The sequence below is a fragment of the Pseudophryne corroboree genome, chromosome 8 (genome assembly GCF_028390025.1).
Source record: "Pseudophryne corroboree isolate aPseCor3 chromosome 8, aPseCor3.hap2, whole genome shotgun sequence".
NCBI lineage: Eukaryota > Metazoa > Chordata > Amphibia > Anura > Myobatrachidae > Pseudophryne > Pseudophryne corroboree.
Genome location: NC_086451.1, coordinates 416,914,003 through 416,934,886, shown reverse-complemented (window position 1 = coordinate 416,934,886; position 20,884 = coordinate 416,914,003). Strand labels below are relative to the sequence as shown.

At 47.3% G+C, this 20,884-nt stretch overlaps 2 protein-coding genes across 4 annotated transcripts in view; one reads left to right on the top strand and one right to left on the bottom strand.

Annotated features, from left to right (window-relative positions):
- The window catches only part of FBXO27 (F-box protein 27), a 67,481-nt gene that overhangs the window by 24,616 nt on the left and 21,981 nt on the right, over positions 1–20,884 (top strand). The window lies entirely within an intron of this gene.
- ACP7 (acid phosphatase 7, tartrate resistant (putative)) overlaps positions 1–20,884 on the bottom strand; it is a 43,782-nt gene that overhangs the window by 17,839 nt on the left and 5,059 nt on the right. For both annotated transcript variants that reach the window (XM_063937941.1, XM_063937940.1), the window contains exons 3-11: positions 20,525–20,728; positions 20,017–20,199; positions 16,638–16,663; positions 13,942–14,039; positions 12,470–12,532; positions 12,282–12,396; positions 10,711–10,824; positions 10,256–10,313; positions 382–449 (exon numbers count right to left, since the gene is read on the bottom strand). In XM_063937941.1, coding sequence (XP_063794011.1) covers positions 382–449; positions 10,256–10,313; positions 10,711–10,824; positions 12,282–12,396; positions 12,470–12,532; positions 13,942–14,039; positions 16,638–16,663; positions 20,017–20,199; positions 20,525–20,728 — 929 coding nt within the window. The remainder of the gene's footprint in view (positions 1–381; positions 450–10,255; positions 10,314–10,710; positions 10,825–12,281; positions 12,397–12,469; positions 12,533–13,941; positions 14,040–16,637; positions 16,664–20,016; positions 20,200–20,524; positions 20,729–20,884) is intronic.

Sequence of the window (20,884 nt, the reverse complement as noted above, 5' to 3'; positions counted from 1 at the left end):
AGCTACAGGGGCACAGCAACATGGGACACAACTACTGGGGGCACAGCTACAGGGGACACAACTACTGGAGGCATAACTGTGGCAACGCCCCTTCCCTATGAAAACACGCCCCTATTTTTTGCTGCATGCCTTGAGGCGCGCACTAACTCTGTTTCACCTCTGTGGAGGAGAAGGGGGGGGGGGAGGGAAGTTGGGGTGGGGAGGTCTAGAACCGGCCCTGAAACTGAGGAATACTACTTACTGCCCGAGGGCTCCTCTACCAAAAGTACATCATTAAACGTTCTTCATGAAGCAGATAAGTAAAGATCTTATAGTATGGAATTCCTATGAGGAGCAATAATATACAGGGATAGCGTAGACTGGCGGTTTTGTTGTACTCACCGTACAGTTGTATACGGGCCACAGACGCTCGTAGGAATGCTCATGTGCCCAGATCTCTAGGTCCACCCCTGAGAACAAACATGTGGTATAGGTTATGTGCCCATTCCTGCTCCTGCATAGAGGATTGGTGATATGCAATAGTGCTACATGGCCCATTTTCTCAAGGTCAGTCAGTAAAAAATAAGAATTTACTTACCGATAATTCTATTTCTCGTAGTCCGTAGTGGATGCTGGGAACTCCGTAAGGACCATGGGGTATAGCGGCTCCGCAGGAGACTGGGCACAAAAGTAAAGCTTTAGGACTACCTGGTGTGCACTGGCTCCTCCCCCTATGACCCTCCTCCAAGCCTCAGTTAGGATACTGTGCCCGGACGAGCGTACACAATAAGGAAGGATTCATGAATCCCGGGTAAGACTCATACCAGCCACACCAATCACACCGTACAACTTGTGATATGAACCCAGTTAACAGCATGATAATAGAGGAGCCTCTGAATAGATGGCTCACAACAACAATAACCCGATTTAGTTAACAATAACTATGTACAAGTATTGCAGACAATCCGCACTTGGGATGGGCGCCCAGCATCCACTACGGACTACGAGAAATAGAATTATCGGTAAGTAAATTCTTATTTTCTCTGACGTCCTAGTGGATGCTGGGAACTCCGTAAGGACCATGGGGATTATACCAAAGCTCCCAAACGGGCGGGAGAGTGCGGATGACTCTGCAGCACCGAATGAGAGAACTCCAGGTCCTCCTCAGCCAGGGTATCAAATTTGTAGAATTTAGCAAACGTGTTTGCCCCTGACCAAGTAGCTGCTCGGCAAAGTTGTAAAGCCGAGACCCCTCGGGCAGCCGCCCAAGATGAGCCCACCTTCCTTGTGGAATGGGCTTTTACAGATTTTGGCTGTGGCAGGCCTGCCACAGAATGTGCAAGCTGAATTGTGCTACAAATCCAACGAGCAATAGTCTGCTTAGAAGCAGGAGCACCCAGCTTGTTGGGTGCATACAGGATAAACAGCGAGTCAGATTTTCTGACTCCAGCCGTCCTGGAAACATATATTTTCAGGGCCCTGACTACGTCCAGCAACTTGGAGTCCTCCAAGTCCCTAGTAGCCGCAGGTACCACAATAGGCTGGTTCAGGTGAAACGCTGAAACCACCTTAGGGAGAAATTGAGGACGAGTCCTCAATTCTGCCCTGTCCGTATGAAAAATCAGGTAAGGGCTTTTATAGGATAAAGCCGCCAATTCTGACACACGCCTGGCCGAAGCCAAGGCCAACAGCATTACCACTTTCCATGTGAGATATTTTAAGTCCACAGTGGTGAGTGGTTCAAACCAATGTGATTTTAGGAACCCCAAAACTACATTGAGATCCCAAGGTGCCACTGGAGGCACAAAAGGAGGCTGTATATGCAGTACCCCCTTGACAAACGTCTGAACTTCAGGAACTGAAGCCAGTTCTTTCTGGAAGAAAATCGACAGGGCCGAAATTTGAACCTTAATGGACCCCAATTTTAGGCCCATAGACACTCCTGTTTGCAGGAAATGCAGGAATCGACCCAGTTGAAATTCCTCTGTAGGGGCCTTCCTGGCCTCGCACCACGCAACATATTTACGCCAAATGCGATGATAATGCTTTGCGGTTACATCCTTTCTGGCTTTAATCAAAGTAGGGATGACTTCATCTGGAATGCCTTTTTCCTTCAGGATCCGGCGTTCAACCGCCATGCCGTCAAACGCAGCCGCGGTAAGTCTTGGAACAGACAGGGTCCTTGCTGGAGCAGGTCCCTTCTTAGAGGTAGAGGCCACGGGTCCTCTGTGAGCATCTCTTGAAGTTCCGGGTACCAAGTACTTCTTGGCCAATCCGGAGCCACGAGTATAGTTCTTACTCCTCTCCATCTTATAATTCTCAGTACCTTGGGTATGAGAGGCAGAGGAGGGAACACATACACCGACTGGTACACCCACGGCGTTACCAGAGCGTCCACAGCTATTGCTTGAGGGTCTCTTGACCTGGCGCAATACCTGTCCAGTTTTTTGTTGAGGCGGGATGCCATCATGTCCACCTTTGGTTTTTCCCAACGGTTCACAATCATGTGGAAGACTTCTGGGTGAAGTCCCCACTCTCCCGGGTGGAGGTCGTTCCTGCTGAGGAAGTCTGCTTCCCAGTTGTCCACTCCCGGAATGAACACTGCTGACAGTGCTATCACATGATTTTCCGCCCAGCGAAGAATCCTTGCAGCTTCTGCCATTGCCCTCCTGCTTCTTGTGCCGCCCTGTCTGTTTACGTGGGCGACTGCCGTGATGTTGTCCGACTGGATCAGCACCGGCTGACCTTGAAGCAGCGGTCTTGCTAGGCTTAGAGCATTGTAAATGGCCCTTAGCTCCAGGATATTTATGTGAAGTGATGTCTCCAGGCTTGACCACAAGCCCTGGAAATTCCTTCCCTGTGTGACTGCTCCCCAGCCTCGCAGGCTGACATCCGTGGTCACCAGGACCCAGTCCTGAATGCCGAATCTGCGGCCCTCTAGAAGATGAGCACTCTGTAACCACCACAGGAGAGACACCCTTGTCTTTGGTGACAGGGTTATCCGCTGATGCATCTGAAGATGCGATCCGGACCATTTGTCCAGCAGGTCCCACTGGAAAGTTCTTGCGTGGAATCTGCCGAATGGGATTGCTTCGTAGGAAGCCACCATTTTTCCCAGGACCCTTGTGCATTGATGCACTGAGACTTGGCCTGGTTTTAGGAGGTTTCTGACTAGCTCGGATAACTCCCTGGCTTTCTCCTCCGGGAGAAACACCTTTTTCTGGACTGTGTCCAGGATCATCCCTAGGAATAGAAGACGCGTCGTCGGGATCAGCTGCGATTTTGGAATATTGAGAATCCAACCGTGCTGCCGCAACACTACCTGAGATAGTGCTACCCCGACTTCCAACTGTTCCCTGGATCTTGCCCTTATCAGGAGATCGTCCAAGTAAGGGATAACTAAAACTCCCTTCCTTCGAAGGAGTATCATCATTTCGGCCATTACTTTGGTAAAGACCCGGGGTGCCGTGGACAATCCAAACGGCAGCGTCTGAAACTGATAGTGACAGTTCTGTACCACAAACCTGAGGTACCCTTGGTGAGAAGGGTAAATTGGGACATGGAGGTAAGCATCCTTGATGTCCAGAGACACCATATAATCCCCTTCTTCCAGGTTCGCAATCACCGCTCTGAGTGACTCCATCTTGAATTTGAACCTCTGTAAGTGTTCAAGGATTTTAGATTTAAAATAGGTCTCACCGAGCCGTCCGGCTTTGGTACCACAAACAGCGTGGAATAATACCCCTTTCCCTGTTGCAGGAGGGGTACCTTGATTATCACCTGCTGGGAATACAGCTTGTGAATGGCTTCCAATACCGCCTCCCTGTCGGAGGGAGATGTCGGTAAAGCAGACTTTAGGAAACAGCGAGGGGGAGACGTCTCGAATTCCATTTGCTGCAGCCTTTTTCCTCTCCCCCTGCCACGGGGCAGAAATGAGGAGCCTTTTGCTCGCTTGCCCTATGGGGCCGAAAGGATTGCGCCCGATAATACGGCGTCTTCTTATGTTGAGAGGCTACCTGGGGTAAAAATGTGGATTTCCCAGCAGTTGCCGTGGCTACCAGGTCTGATAGACCTACCCCAAATAACTCCTCCCCTTTATAAGGCAATACTTCCATATGCCTTTTGGAATCCGCATCACCTGACCACTGCCGCGTCCATAACCCTCTTCTGGCAGAAATGGACAGCGCACTTACTCTTGATGCCAGTCGGCAGATATCCCTCTGTGCATCACGCATATATAGAAATGCATCTTTCAAATGCTCTATAGTCAGTAATATACTGTCCCTTGTCTAGGGTATCAATATTGTCCGTCAGGGAATCCGACCAAGCCACCCCAGCACTGCACATCCAGGCTGAGGCGATTGCTGGTCGCAGTATAACTCCCGTGTGAGTGTATATACATTTTAGGATATTCTCCTGCTTTCTGTCAGCAGGTTCCTTAAGGGCGGCCGTCTCAGGAGAGGGTAGTGCCACCTGTTTAGACAAGCGTGTGAGCGCTTTATCCACCCTAGGGGGTGTTTCCCAACGTGCCCTATCCTCTGGCGGGAAAGGGTATGATGCCAATAACCTTTTAGGAACTATCAGTTTTTTATCGGGGGAAACCCACGCTTCATCACACACTTCATTTAATTCCTCAGATGCAGGAAAAACTACAGGCAGTTTTTTCTCACCAAACATAATACCCTTTTTAGTGGTACTTGTATTATCAGAAATATGTAAAACATTTTTCATTGCCTCAATCATGTAACGTGTGGCCCTACTGGAAGTCACATTCGTCTCTTCATCGTCGACACTGGAGTCAGTATCCGTGTCGGCATCTGTGTCTGCCATCTGAGGTAACGGGCGTTTTAGAGCCCCTGATGGCCTTTGAGACGCCTGGACAGGCACAAGCTGAGTAGCCGGCTGCCTCATGTCATCAACCGTCTTTTGTAAAGAGCTGACACTGTCACGTAAGTCCTTCCATAAGCCCATCCACTCAGGTGTCGACTCCCTAGGGGGTGACATCTCTATTACAGGCAATTGCTCCGCCTCCACATCATTTTCCTCCTCAAACATGTCGACACAATCGTACCGACACACAGCACACACACAGGGAATGCTCTGATAGAGGACAGGACCCCACTAGCCCTTTGGGGAGACAGAGGGAGAGTATGCCAGCACACACCAGAGCGCTATATATATATATAGGGATACCACTATATAATGTGTTTTCCCCTTATAGCTGCTGATATTATCAAACTGCGCCAATTAGTGCCCCCCCTCTCTTTTTTACCCTTTTCTGTAGTGCAGGACTGCAGGGGAGAGTCAGGGAGACGTCCTTCCAGCGGAGCTGTGAGGGAAAATGGCGCCAGTGTGCTGAGGAGATAGGCTCCGCCCCCTTCTCGGCGGACTTTTCTCCCACGTTTTGCTGTATTCTGGCAGGGGTTAAAATACATCCATATAGCCCTGGGGGTTATATGTGATGTATTTTCGCCTGCCAAGGTGTTTTTATGGCTGCTCAGGGCGCCCCCCCCTAGCGCCCTGCACCCTCAGTGACCGGAGTGTGAAGTGTGCCTGAGGAGCAATGGCGCACAGCTGCAGTGCTGTGCGCTACCTTGTTGAAGACTGATGTCTTCTGCCGCCAATTTTCCGGACCTCTTCTTGCTTCTGGCTCTGTAAGGGGGCCGGCGGCGCGGCTCTGGGACCGGACTCCGAGGCTGGGCCTGTGTTCGGTCCCTCTGGAGCTAATGGTGTCCAGTAGCCTAAGAAGCCCAAGCTGGCTGCAAGCAGGCAGGTTCGCTTCTTCTCCCCTTAGTCCCTCGATGCAGTGAGCCTGTTGCCAGCAGGTCTCACTGAAAATAAGAAACCTAAAACTAACTTTTTCTAAGAAGCTCAGGAGAGCCCCCTAGATTGCACCCTGCTCGGTCGGGCACAAAAATCTAACTGAGGCTTGGAGGAGGGTCATAGGGGGAGGAGCCAGTGCACACCAGGTAGTCCTAAAGCTTTACTTTTGTGCCCAGTCTCCTGCGGAGCCGCTATTCCCCATGGTCCTTACGGAGTTCCCAGCATCCACTAGGACGTCAGAGAAATGCTGATTAACGGAAATATGGTGTATGGTACTGGGTGGTAAGTCATACTGTTATAGCCGACTAAGAACAATTTATTTCTCTCTGTAAATCTTTATTAAAGACTCCTATTGGCTCAGTAAGCTTCTAAGCATTAGTTTTGCAAGTCACAGCCTTATTCAAAGTAACACCTGACAACTTCCTGATCCTTCACAGTTGGGAATGTTAGTTATTGTACTTAGGGGGTAATTTAGACCTGATCGCTCGCTAGCTTTTTTTGCAGCGCTGCGATCAGACCAGAAGTGCGCATGCGTATGCACCACAATGCGCAGGTGCATCGCACGGATACAAAGCGGATCGTTGCTGTGCGATGGGTGGCAACTGACCGTTTTCAGGGAGTGGTTGGAAAAATAGGATTTTAATTACCTACTGGTAAAACCTTTTCTCGTAGTCTGTAGAGGATGCTGGGGTTCCATTTAGTACAATGAGGTATAGATGGGTTCCTTGGGAGCCATGGGCACTTTAAGAGTTTAATAGTGTGGGCTGGCTCCTCCCTCTATGCCCCTCTTACCAGACTCAGTCTAGAAACTGTGCCCGAGGAGACGGACATACTTCGAGAGAAGGAAATACACAGATAGTGGTGAGATTCACACCAGCTCACACCGAATTGAAAAACCATGCTTACCAGCATGCAACATGGAGAAACCATGCTAACCAGCATACATCTTGAAGAAATCAAGCGAACCAGCATGAAACATGAAGAAACCATGCCAACCGGCATGCAACATGAAGAAACCATTCTAAGCAGCACGCAACATGAAGAAACCATGCTAACCAGCAGGAACTAGAAGAAACCATGCTAATCAGCAGGAAAGAGGAACAGCAACAGCTGAACCAATACTTAACCAAGTAACAATGCAGGAAAACGAAGCACTGGGCGGGCACCCAGCATCCTCTACGGACTACGAGAAAAGGATTTACCGGTAGGTAATTAAAATCCTATTTTCTCTTACGTCCTAGAGGATGCTGGGGTTCCATTTAGTACCATGGGGATGTACCAAAGCTCCCAGAATGGGAAGGAGAGCGCTGAGGCTCCTGTAGAACAGATTGACCAAACTTAAGGTCCTCAGAGGACAAAGCATCGAACTTGTAGAACTTAGCAAACGTGTTCGACCCTGACAAAGTAGCCGCTCGGCAAAGCTGCAAAGCCGAGACACCCTGGGCAGCCACCCAGGAAGAACCCACTTTACGAGTAGAGTGGGCCTTAACAGATTTTGGACACGGCAAGCCTGCCATAGAATAAGCATGCTGGATAGTGAACCTAATCCAGCGAGAAATCGTCTGCTTAGAAACAGGACACCCAACCTTGTTGGGATCATAAAGGACAAACAGAGCGTCCGACTTTCTGTGACGAGAAGTTCTCTTCACATAAATCCTCAAAGCCCTCACAACATCCAAGGACTTTGTGGTAATTGAGGAGACAGTAGCCACTGGCACCACAATAGGTTGGTTGATATGAAAAGCCGACACAACCTTTGGAAGAAATTGCAGACGCGTTCTGAGGTCAGCTCTATCTTCATGGAAAATCAAGTAGGTGCTCTTGCAGGACAATGCCCCCAATTCAGACACACGGCTAGCAGATGCCAAAGCCAACAGTGTGACTGTCTTCCAAGTAAGAAACTTGATGTTCACCTCCTGTAAAGGCTCGAACCAATCCGATTGCAGGAACTGCATCACCACATTAAGATCCCAAGGTGCCGTAGGAGGCACAAAGGGTGTTGGATGTGCAGAACCCCTTTCAAGAAAGTCTGAACCTCAGGGAAGGCAGCCAATTGTTTCTGGAAGAAAATGGACAAGGCCGAAATCCGGACCCTTATGGAGCCCAAGCGTAGGCCCACATCCACACCTGCTTGCAGAAAACGGAGAAACCTTCCCATTCAAACTCCACCGTAGGAAATTCCTTGGATTCACACCAAGACACATACTTTTTCCAAATCCGATGGCAATGTTTAGATTTTACTCCCTTCCTGGTCTGTACCAGGGTAGGAAAGACCCTTTTCGGAATGCCCTTCCGAGCTAAGATCTGGCATTCAACCTCCATGCCGTCAAACGTAGATGGTCCTCGCGAAGAGGAAGAGGCTTCGGATCCTCCAGTAGCAATTCCAGAAGCTCCGCGTACCAAGCCCTTCTTGGCCAGTCCAGAGCAATGAGGATCGCCTGAATTCTTATTCTTGTTATGAGTTGAGAATCCTTGGGATGAGTGGAAGTGGAGGGAACACATACACGGACTGAAACCGCCCACGGAGCTACCAGTGCGTCACCCGCCACTGCTTGTGGGTCACTTGACCTGGAACAGTACCTCCAAAGCTTCTTGTTGAGGCGAGAGGCTACCATGAATATCTGAGGTACACCCCATCGGCTTGTGACCTCTACGAATACCTCCGGATGGAGGCCCCATACTCCTGAAAGGACAACGTGTCTGCTGAGGAAGTTCGCTTCCCAGTTGTCTACTCCCGGAATGAAGATTGCTGACAGCGCCACTGAGCGATTTTCTGCCCAGAGGAGGATTCTCGTTACCTCTGACATTGCAGCTCTGCTCTTCGTTCCACCCTGTCGGTCTATGTAGGACACCGCCGTTACATTATCCGACTGAACCTGAATGGCCTGATCTTGAAGAATAACTGCCGTTTGTAGAAGGCCGTTGCACCTGGCCCTTAGCTCCAGAATGTTTATTGGAAGGATGGATTCCAGACTTGACCACTTTCCTTAGAAGTATTCCCCTTGGGTGACCGCTCCCCAACCTCTGAGACTTGCATCCGAGGTTAGAAAGATCCAATTCAGAATCCCGAACCTGCTGCCCTCGAGAAGGTGAGAAGTTTGCAGTCACCAGAGGAATGAAATCCTGACTTTCGGTGACAGGCGTATTCGCTGGTGTATGTGAAGATGAGATCCCGACCATTTGACCAGGAAATCAAGTTGGAAAGACTGTCCAAGGAATCTTCCATACTGTCGAGCCTTGTAGGAGGCAACCATCTTCCCCAGAAGGCGAATGAACTGATGAACTGATAACCGGGCTGGCTTCAGGACTCTCCCGGACCATTGATTGGACCACCAACGCTTTCTCCAACGGTAGAAACGCCCTCTGCACCTCCATGCCAAGAATCATCCCCAGGAAGGAGCGCCTCCTTGTCGGCTCCAAATGTGAAATTGGAAGCTTCAGGATCCACCCAAGATCCCGGGACAGTTGATTTGAGAGAGTAACACTCTGTAACAACATTTCCCTGGAGGATGTTAAGGTCGTCCAGATATGGAATCAAGTACCGCTGAGCCCTCCGGAGCACAGCCTGTCAGAGCTGCGCTCCCACCCTTGTGCAGCCATTTCCCGCCGGTGACCTGCTTACTGGGGCACCGGCGTTATACTCACCACTCCATCTTCTGGCTCTGTTAGGGGGTGGTGGCCGTTCTGCGGGAGTGAGCGGTCGCCTCGTGGGCTTGCGATCAGCACCCTCAGGAGCTCAATGTCCTGTCAGTGGAGATAGAGAACCATTAACCTCTAGGGATGGTTCCTACTCCCCCCCCCCCTCTAAGTCCCACGAAGCAGGGAGGCTGTTGCCAGCAGCCTCCCTGTACCTAACTCATTAAAAAAAATAAAAAATAGAAAAACTCCTAGGAGCTCCCCTAGCTGTGACCGGCTCCACTGGGCATATTTTCTAAACTGAGTCTGGTAGGAGGGGCATAGAGGGAGGAGCCAGTCCACACTATTAAACTCTTAAAGTGCCCATGGCTCCCAAGGGACCCGTCTATACCCCATGGTACTAAATGGAACCCCAGCATCCTCTAGGACGTAAGAGAAAATGCAGGCGTGTCCAAGCGTTTGGAGGCCGGGTGTCTGACGTCAATTCCGGCCCCAGACAGGCTGAAGTGATCGCAGTGGCTGAGTAAGTTCTGGGCAACTCAGAAACTGCACAAAGTTTTTTTGTACCGCTTGGCTGCACATGCGATCACACACTTGCAGAGCTAAAATACACTCCCTGGTGGGCGGCGACTATGCAAACGCAGGACTGCAAAAAACAGCTAGCAAGCGATCAGGTCTGAATTATCCCCATAGTTGGGAATGTTAGTTATTGTACTAGGAGCATAGTTACAAAGAAGAAAACAACTACAATACAAATGAATAATGACTTCCCTCATTCTAGGTACGTCTATTCACATTCGCCTACTTATAGACATACCGTATTTAAAAAACAACTCCTCCAATGCATATTGTCCTCCAGGAAATCCTGTGCGTATCTGAAACACAGAGTATAAACCAATATAATTACTCTTCAAGTTGAGACCTCTTACAAAAAACACAATATTCTCCTTTTATACATGATCAAATCATTATCTCCTTTTCAAAATCTCTCAAGTGCCAGTTATACACAGACTCACAGTTCTCAGCATGTCATGTGAAAGCAGATGGGGGAGGCGGAGGGAGAGGATTTTACATTAAACACAGCAGAGGGAGCTAATAGGGTCATTTAAAGCCTCTCTGCTCACATAATGTGACTGTGGTTGCCATGGTAGTCCATGGCACTGTGAAAAGTTATAAACCAGTAATAGTAGGTAGAGGAAACACACAAAGGAAAAAAATTAAATATCAAGATTCTTCTTATGCCTCCCCTTCAACCTCCCTGCACATTCTTACCGTGCTGTCAATTTTGACACAGTCATCACCATCGAAATTGGTGCAGTACATGGGGCGATGTCCCATTGTGATGATCCACGGACGCTCAGAACGACGAGCCTGGCTGCTGGCTTCCTATAGGAAAGAAAGGTCTGAAGTCACATATAATAGATGAGAGAGGATATACACCCTAACATGGATGATACAGATTATTTCTAAGCTGCATAAACGCGGGACAAAATTGTATTTGCCCAAATGCAGCTCTTCGCCTGTCCTTGAAAAAGCTCCCCCCAAAAAATCAGTAATTACCTAGAATTGTGGGTGTGCGGAACCACCTGAAAAAGTCTGTTCAAAGCACAAAATTCTAGCAATTCAGAACCACTCCCCTCCCCCTTTCACACGTTCCGGATTAGGTCATGTCTCAGTTATGTCTTACACAAGAGAGTGACGGAATACCTCTGCTAATCACTGGCGCATTTTACCTCACTGGGAGACTTTGTCAAAGGGGCTCTTCCATAAAGTTTTCCATGGCACAAAGTGTGTCAGGAGTATGCTGAGACTTGCACTGGTTAATCACATAATATTAGAATAGTCTGTCCTTTGTGGAAAGTTATTTCACCTTTGTTGGGACACTGGAGATCATACTTAGGGCTCTCACTTAGATCGGACAGTCTCCTTTATATGTACAGGACCGTGTTATCCCGCTATGGTTGGTGGCATACTGTGAATGATACAGCTCTTTGCATACTGTATTTGTTGTTCACTCTATGGAGCTGATTCTGAGACACACAGATCTATATTCATGGACGCAAATGGGGATTTTGAGCGTACAGCGCTTGCACAGATTAAACTTTACCCATCAGTATGTCTGTTCTATTTTATTAAAATGTTTTATACTAGTGAAGGGACACCTCAGTCTGACTCCCCCCCCCCCCCCCCCCCCCCTCTCTCTCTGTCCAGCTCTGCCCCCCACTCTGAATGGTGCCTGTCCTGTAGTCTATCACATCCGATCCGTCCCCCTACCACCACCACTCTGTCCCGTCTCACAAGCCTACCCCCTTCCCATCGTGAATTACGACCAATGGTTGAGTTGGTGATACGAGACTGCGTCATCAGATGCAGCACTCGAATCCTTGCTAATGCTTTAGGCCTCTATCTCCAACAGACCCCTCCTGCTGCATTACAACTTTAAATAGACGAAATTGCACAGCCGCTTATTTGCAGCTGCACAACTTCACACAAACTTGAACCGGGTCCACATTCACAAGACTTATGAAACTATAATATGGATGTCAATCCCTTTCTTTAATTAAATTCTGCCATATTATTATATAGCGCTGGTTCATTTAAGATCTTACCGTTTTGTTTGCGTTTAGGACGCGGCAATACTCCGGATACTTAATATAAGATCGGAACGATTTTTATTTCTCTTTCCTTCGTAGTGATTTTATTCAAGATTTGGCTTATTTTTTTCTTTTGCACAGTACAATGAATCCTTCAGCATCTCAAACAGGCCAAATATTAAGGCTAACCCTAATGCTGGAAACAGTTTTATATGATCAGATTTGGAGGCAGCAAGAGTTGCATCTCACCTGAAGGTCTTTCTGCAGCCATGCATACTGCTGCCCCACCAGCTCCTGCCCATATTTCAGGTAGAAATACACCTCAGTGGAGAATGAGATGATGTGAGCAGGTCCTAGGTCCCAGCTGTGGAAATATAGACATATTAATGGGACCTAACCTGGGTAATTATGTTGCACCAATATACCAATCAACTTACCTGTACCACAGACCCTCTGTCTCTCCCGGCATGGAAAAACGGTTACGGTAATTGGAGAAGTTACTAAAAGAGAAGAGGGGAGGGTACAAAGGTTATTACTCAAGAAATGATAAATGAACAGGCGCTGCAACTGGGCTGTTTCTTTAAGCTGCCGTTGGATAGGGTGATAGTTGGTCACCCTAGAATAACATGAACAAATATACACAAAAAGAACCAACTGCGCTATAAAAAATAATAACAGTTGGCATACAATAACAAATAAAAACCAGCATTTTGATATTTAATAAGAATATAAAAAATGAATGAATGACAATAGCCACATAATAGGAAAATCACACTAAAACAGAGCCTTAAAAGCCAATCTCTAGACCGCAATTAGTCTCTCTTAGGGCAGTCTATATGTAAATACTGGCATGAGCAATATGTGCTGTCATAAGTTATTGTCATATTGATAAAGCTGCCAAGTGACAGCGAAACGCGTTAGTGAGTCCAATCTCTGACCAGGGCATTGCTGAAAATCCAATAGGACTTTGCACGAGTCATCTTTGCTTTGGGAGATTCCAGTCCCCTCCACTGTGGACATGTGCTGATGAATGTGCAAATTAATCCTGCAGGACAATATGATTGTGGCATCCAGTCTGGAGATAGATAATTACCAAATCCCTTGTGGTATTTCAGCCGGGTATTCCACTTAGCGAGGGTCCAGAGTGTCCTCTTTATCCAACGCAATGATCGTGGTGGTTCTCCCTCTATTAATGTCCACAGTGGAGGGGACTGGAAACTCCCAAAGCAAAGATGACTCGTGCAAAGTCCTATTGGATTTTCAGCAATGCCCTGGTCAGAGATTGGACACTTCTAACGCGTTTCGCTGTCACTTGGCAGCTTTATCAATATGACAATAATTTATGACAGCACATATTGCTCATGCCGGCATTTGCATATAGACTGCCCTAAGAGAGACTAATTGCGGTCTAGAGATTGGCTTTTAAGGCTCTGTTTTAGTGTGATTTTCCTATTATGTGGATATTGTCATTCATTCATTTTATATATTCTTATTAAATATCAAAATACTGCTTTTTATTTGTTATTGTATGCCAATTGTTATTATTTTTATAGCGCAGTTGGTTCTTTTTGTGTACAAAGGTAATTACTGACTACCAGATACCATTATATCTGTGACTTGTACGCAGAATCTAATTGTAATGACAATCCACAAAGCAAGTTGCTGAAAACGAATGATATTATATAACTACAGAATGAACGGAGCAGGTACATGAGGACTGCAGGGAAAGGTGTTCAGGTGTGAATGGATATTTCACCTGTGTTGACCATGCATGCTATATATTAGAGGTGTCTGGGATTGGACTAAATGATAATGTTAACATTATAAAGTTTGTGACGTTCATAACACTGTTCAGTAAATTATGAACAATCTATACTATAAAAGTAAAAATCCCAGCAATAATACTCACTATGCCTCTTCATGGTTTCCAGGACATGTCATGTATGGTACATATGCCGCCACCGACTCAATCTGGCGCATAAACTCGTCACCCACTTGAGCATCATCCTGTAAGAAGCAGCTATTGATGAGAGTGGCCGTGTTTTACATACTGTTCTATTACAGTCTACCTGTGACTAGAGATGGCAATCGACCATCGATGATTGCAAATCGATAGTTTATGGCCGATGTTGAATGGGGGAGAACCAGATGGTTTCCTGCCATTGATGGTATAGAACCACCCGATTGTTGTTGGGGTTTTTTTCCTATGGTGCAGGGACACGAAGCATTGCTCCGCCCCCTGACACTTGTGGAATCCGCCCCCAGGCCCTGATTGGCCCACAGGTCAGTCAGTGAAAAAAACAAAAAGATGACCATCAATGGTCATCCACAGTATAGTATGCAACCATTGATGGATACCTGCCATATCACCATCAATAGTAAGTAATCATCGATGGTAGGCACACCAATAACATTCACTGGGCGGGATGTATTAAATACATCGCCGCCCCTAGCCGCCCACCGCAGCGATGCTAATCGCATATGTACTGACATATGAGATTAACATCGCAATGTGTTGACAGGGGGCCCCCGTGATACCTTTGAGAAGGTGTGTGGGAGTCTCCGTCACCTCCCAGGGGTCTCTGTCACCTCCCAGCCCCAGAAGGTGATGTCAGCAGTCAGTCCGGGGCCCCTCCTCCTCCTTGCAGCTGGGAGGACCTCCGGCTGTGTTGCTGGGGAAGGAGGAGTTTGGGTTCCGGGACCACGGGCTGCCTGCACACAGGTATGCTAGAGGGGGTCGTCATGAGTGGTGCGGGGTGGCGAAGGCGGCGGGATGCAGCGGCGGGATGCGGTAAGAAGCCCATAGGCTTCTATAGGGTATCGCCATACAAAGATGGTGATACCTCCGCATTGTTAAGCGGGCGGGCGGGCGTTAGTACATTTGAAAATGCGGTAAAACCCACAGAAACAAGGGTTTTATCAAAAATTTTTTATTTAGTACATCCCACCCCCTACCTGAGACTGAGGTGTCACAGATAGACACCTACCTACAAGGTTCCTAATGCATCCTCATAGTAATCTCTTCAGCCAATGGTGAGTTCATAGGAATAAGGCATCAGAAATACCCGTTTAAGTTGAAAAAAGTTCTCTGTATTTAGGGGGTCATTCCGAGTTGATCGCTAGCTGCATTTGTTCGCAGGGCAGCGATCAGGCTAAAAAAACGGCAGTTCTGCGCATGCGTATGCGGCACAATGTGCACGCACGTCGTACGGGCACAACGAACGATGTAGTTTTGCACAGAGTCTAGCGAAGCTTTTCAGTCGCACTGGTGGCCGCAGTGTGATTGACATGAAGTGGGCGTTTCTGGGTGTCAACTGACCGTTTTCAGGGAGTGTTCGGAAAAACGCAGGCGTGCCAGTAAAAACGCAGGCGTGGCTGGGCGAACGCTGGGCGTGTTTGTGACGTCAAAACAGGAACTGAATAGTCTGAAGTGATCGCAAGCGCTGAGTAGGTTTAGAGCTACTCTAAAACAGCACAAAAAAAACTTTGTAGCCGCTCTGCGATCCTTTCGTTCGCACTTCTGCTAAGCTAAAATACACTACCAGTGGGAGGCGGCATAGCGTTTGCACGGCTGCTAAAAACTGCTAGCGAGCGATCAACTCGGAATGACCCCCTTAGTACAGAGATGATGGCAGTACTGGGCCCTTGGTTTCTTTTACACCATGATACAAGTGGAGGACAGAAGACTCCTCGGTATGGGGATACTTTTTTGTGATTAGATTTTTAGTGTATAATATAAAACGTAACCTTTGTTATTGTATAATATATGATAAGAGAAGGGGGACATGTGTAAGATAAAATGACATTCATATGTGTGTGTACAGAACATTTTTGTGTGTTCAAATAAACTCACTATCAATAACAATTCTTGGACAGTAGTCCTTCCTTACTGATTTTTGTATAATTTATTACTTTGATTCTGGGTGAATATTATTCATAAACGTAACAGTGTTGCATTTATTTTTGGACCCTATTATAAATAATGTTATAATACACAAGGGTGTTTCAATAGGGTGTAGTATGGTATGCCGGCGGTCGGGCTCCCGGCGACCAGCATACCGGCGCCAGGAGCCCGACCGCCGGCATACCGACAGTGTGGCGGGCGCAAATGAGCCCCTTGCAGGCTCGCTGCGCTCGCCACGCTGCGGGCACGGTGGCGCGCGACACTAGTTTATTCTCCTCCAGGGGGGACGTGGACCCCAAGAGGGAGAAAAGGTGTCGGTATGCCGGCTGTTGGGATTCCGGCGCCGGTATACTGTGCGCCGGGATCCCTACAGCCGGCATACTGAAGACCACCCATTTCAATAAGTAAGGAAACAAGACCTCTCACATGTATAATGTTCTCTATTCCATTCTAATTTCAACTTGCTGAGGTGTACGGTGATAATGTCATGTCACGGAGACTGGTTTGGGTTTGGTGCGCTGCCTTTGATAACGGCAGGACAGACATTCAGCATGAGCAGCGGTCCGGCCGGCCAAACCCGTCCACCACACGCAGTGCACCAGACCTGCTTCAGTGACATGGCGTTACCACACGCATCAGTCGTGTACTTCAGTTACTGACGGTCTAATAACAGGTGTTAGCAAAATATAAAGATTCTTTACCTTGTCCATATCATATGCAAAATCTCCTGCAAGAGACAGACACCCATGTTACTCTGTGTACTGCACACCTTACATCACACTCACGCTTCAATACCACAACTGATTTTTTTTTTCCATGCTTCACTCTTCTACATTCACCTTCTGTATTTATGGCATACTATAGTCTAGGCATATAGTATACTGCTCCCAACAATGGCTGTACACTGCAGTCTTCATTAAATGTACACTACAGACCTCCACTAGTGGTACACTACAGGCCTCAACAAAATGTACACTACAGGCCTCTACTAAACATACACTACAGGTCTCCACTAAATGTACACTACAGGCCTACAGAAAATGTAGACTACAAGCCCCCACTAGGGGTACACTACAGGCCTCCACTAAATGTACACGACAGGCCTCCACTAAATGTACACTACAGGCCTCCACTAAATGCACACTACAGGCCTCCACTAAATGCACACTACAGGCCTCCACTAAATGTACACTACAGGCCTCCACTAAATGTACACTACAGGCCTCCACTAAATGTACAATACGGGCCTACAAAAAATGTACACTACAGGCCTCCATTTAATGTACATGACAGGCCTCCACTAAATGTACAGTACAGGCCTCCACTAAATGTACACTACAGGCCTCCACTAAATGTACACTACAGGCCTCCACTAAATGTACACTACAGGCCTCCACTAAATGCACACTACAGGCCTCCACTAAATGCACACTACAGGCCTCCACTAAATGCACACTACAGGCCTCCACTAAATGCACACTACAGGCCTCCACTAAATGCACACTACAGGCCTTCACTAAATGCACACTACAGGCCTTCACTAAATGCACACTACAGGCCTTCACTAAATGCACACTACAGGCCTCCACTAAATGCACACTACAGGACTCCACTAAATGCACACTACAGGACTCCACTAAATGCACACTACAGGACTCCACTAAATGCACACTACAGGACTCCACTAAATGCACACTACAGGCCTCCACTAAATGCACACTACAGGCCTCCACTAAATGTACACTACAGGCCTCCACTAAATGTATACTACAGGCCTCCACTAAATGTACACTACAGGCCTCCACTAAATGCACACTACAGGCCTTCACTAAATGCACACTACAGGCCTCCACTAAATGCACACTACAGGCCTCCACTAAATGTACACTACAGGCCTCCACTAAATGTACACTACAGGCCTCCACTAAATGTACACTACAGGCCTCCACCAGGGGTATATTACAGGCCTTCACTAAATGTACACTACAGGCCTCCACTAAATGCACACTACATGCCTCCACTAAATGCACACTACAGGCCTCCACTAAATGTACACTGCAGGCCTCCACTAAATGCACACTGCAGGCCTCCACTAAATGCACACTGCAGGCCTCCACTAAATGCACACTACAGGCCTCCACTAAATGCACACTACAGGCCTCCACTAAATGCACACTACAGGCCTCCACTAAATGCACACTACAGGCCTCCACTAAATGCACACTACAGGCCTCCACTAAATGTACACTACAGGCCTCCACTAAATGCACACTACAGGCCTCCACTAAATGCACACTACAGGCCTCCACTAAATGCACACTACAGGCCTCCACTAAATGTACACTACAGGCCTCCACTAAATGTACACTACAGGCCTCCACTAAATGTACACTACAGGCCTCCACTAAATGTACACTACAGACCTCCACTAAATGTACACTACAGGCCTCCACTAAATGTACACTACAGGCCTCCACTAAATGTACACTACAGGCTTCCACTAAATGTACACTACAGGCCTCCACCAGGGGTATATTACAGGCCTTCACTAAAGGTACATTACAGGTACACTGTGCTATAACAGATGCAGATGCAAGGTTCATGGGGAAGCATTAAGAACAGGACGGGGTACAAGCTTGAGTGGCCCAAACAAAATATGGGGAGCAGTTCCTAAACTATCCTAAGTTCCATAATGCTGCTGATTTTAGCTCCATGTCTTTAGTCAGCCCAGTCTGGTCTCTTCCTCCTGTGTAAGCCTGTTAAGTGTTCAGCAGGATCTTACGACCATAGGTCATCACGCTGTCTGGTTACCTTATCCTCAGAACCCTTATGAGACAAGAAAGCCCTGCCAGCCACCTTTTGGTAGACTAGAACAAGGATGAGCTGTCAGTTCTGATGTTACAGCATCCCTTGATGAGTTCATCACACTGGGTAATAATATTGATGTCTAGCCCAGGGAGAGCCATTGCAATGGATTCAGGAGATGCATTACCCCCTATTATGGTGTTCATGGACCACAAACCTAAAAGGGCCTTATGTAGAGTTAGGAGTAAGAGCAAAAAAAAAGGAGCAATTGGTAAAACCATGTTGCACTGCAGAAGGGCCAAAAATGAAATGTGCAGAGAGAATTATAGTTTGAAAGGGTCGTGTTAAAACAAAGCTGCCCAGTATTTCTTGGGTATGGTTCATTAGATCTACAATAAAAAGGTCTACAGTGAATAGGTCAACACCAAATGGTCAACAGGTCAAAAGGTCGACAGGAAAAAGGTAGACAGTAAAGATCGACAGGTTCAAAAGGTCAACTTGGATATGGTCGACACAACTTTTTTTACATTTTTTTTATGTTTCTTTCACTTTTCACGCACTAGAAACCTCATTAGTGTACCGCATACCCTCTCGTGGCTCGCTTCCCAGTTGCAGTCCACGTGGATGGTAAAGGATGATAAAGTTGTGTGCGACCATATGTGTGTCGACCATTTGAACCTGTCAACCTTTTGTACCTATTAACCTAATATTTTTAGACCATTTGGGGTCGAACTATTGACTGTAGACCTTTTTAATGTAGCCCTATCAACCGGATACCATATTTCTTCATTACTTTCAAAACAATAAATGCATTTACACCCCTTGCAGTGCAACAAAGGTTTGTTCTAGGTGCAAAATGCTCCTTTTTTTGCACTTACTCCTAACTCTGAATAACTCTTCAACTTGCTCCTCGATCCATTGGACTGCAGCAATATTTTCTAATGCCAGCTAAAGCTACATCTTCATTTACATATTCCCAATGTCTACCAGGTCTCTCTTCTCAAACCAGTAGTGATTAGTCGCTGTTTTTCTAAGAAAAACTCAAGTACAGTTTGGACTCAGATCAAAGGAAAATAATCTGTCTATAATTATGATAGGGGGCGCCTCTGGGCCAAACTACAGCAGAGTTCATTACTTCTCTGATGAAGACAGGACCCTCACTCCAGAGAAACCAATGTCAACCTCTATCAGCAAAGTGGCTTGACAATGATCATTCATGACCACATAAGCTTCCTCTCTGATCCAAGCATTATCCAATAGTACACTGGTACCTACCGACGTGAAGTACAGCATCATACATGTCCATCTGTGTGTCCTTTTGGAGCCGTGACAAGGACTGAGCATTCTCATTTCCCATGTCCCCAAACACAGCAAGACGTGGTCCCCAAGAAGGATCGCTTCTCAGTACATCGAAATAGAACTGGGGGCTCCAGCCAAGGGAACTGCCGCAGTGATACACTGAGAGACAGGGAAGGCGAGGATTAGATGGGGGGGGGAGAGACAAGATGAGACGAGAAAAGTTAGATGGAAAACATCACAGAGATCATAAAGTGACACATTAGATAGAGTCGTGTACATGACTGTGCTTGTCAGCTTTTGGGTACCCCAGGTCACCACTTTGGGCAAACAACGCTTCTCAGGCTTTTGGTGCCGGCCCTCTGGCCAGTAGACTGCTTGTAAATAAGAGGGGCTTTCAAATGCCCTAGGATAGTGCTACACGTGACCTTAGCATTATGCTTCATGACCACACCATCTAGAAAAGCTCACCTTGAACAAGACTCACCATATCTCTGGCCAGGATTCAGGTTTTCCAGAGTAACGCGATGGATGAACATCTTTCTACGCTTCGAGCCTCCATCCACAAATATGGTGCTATCACCGTAAGCAGTAAGATTAAAGGAGAGGGGTCCTGGCAGAGGACTGAACTCTACTACAGAGGGAGTCCAGCTGAAGGTCGTCCACGTCACAGTCATAGATGCTGGGAGGCCTGGACAAAAATAAATAGATCACCTCAGATATCACAGACATTACATTGTTACATAAAGCATATTCCTGGGAAATTGGCAGATCAGTCTGATGTATTCCCCCGTGCACAATTACATTTTCACTAGGATTATATAGACAGAAACTGCACAAAAGGGTC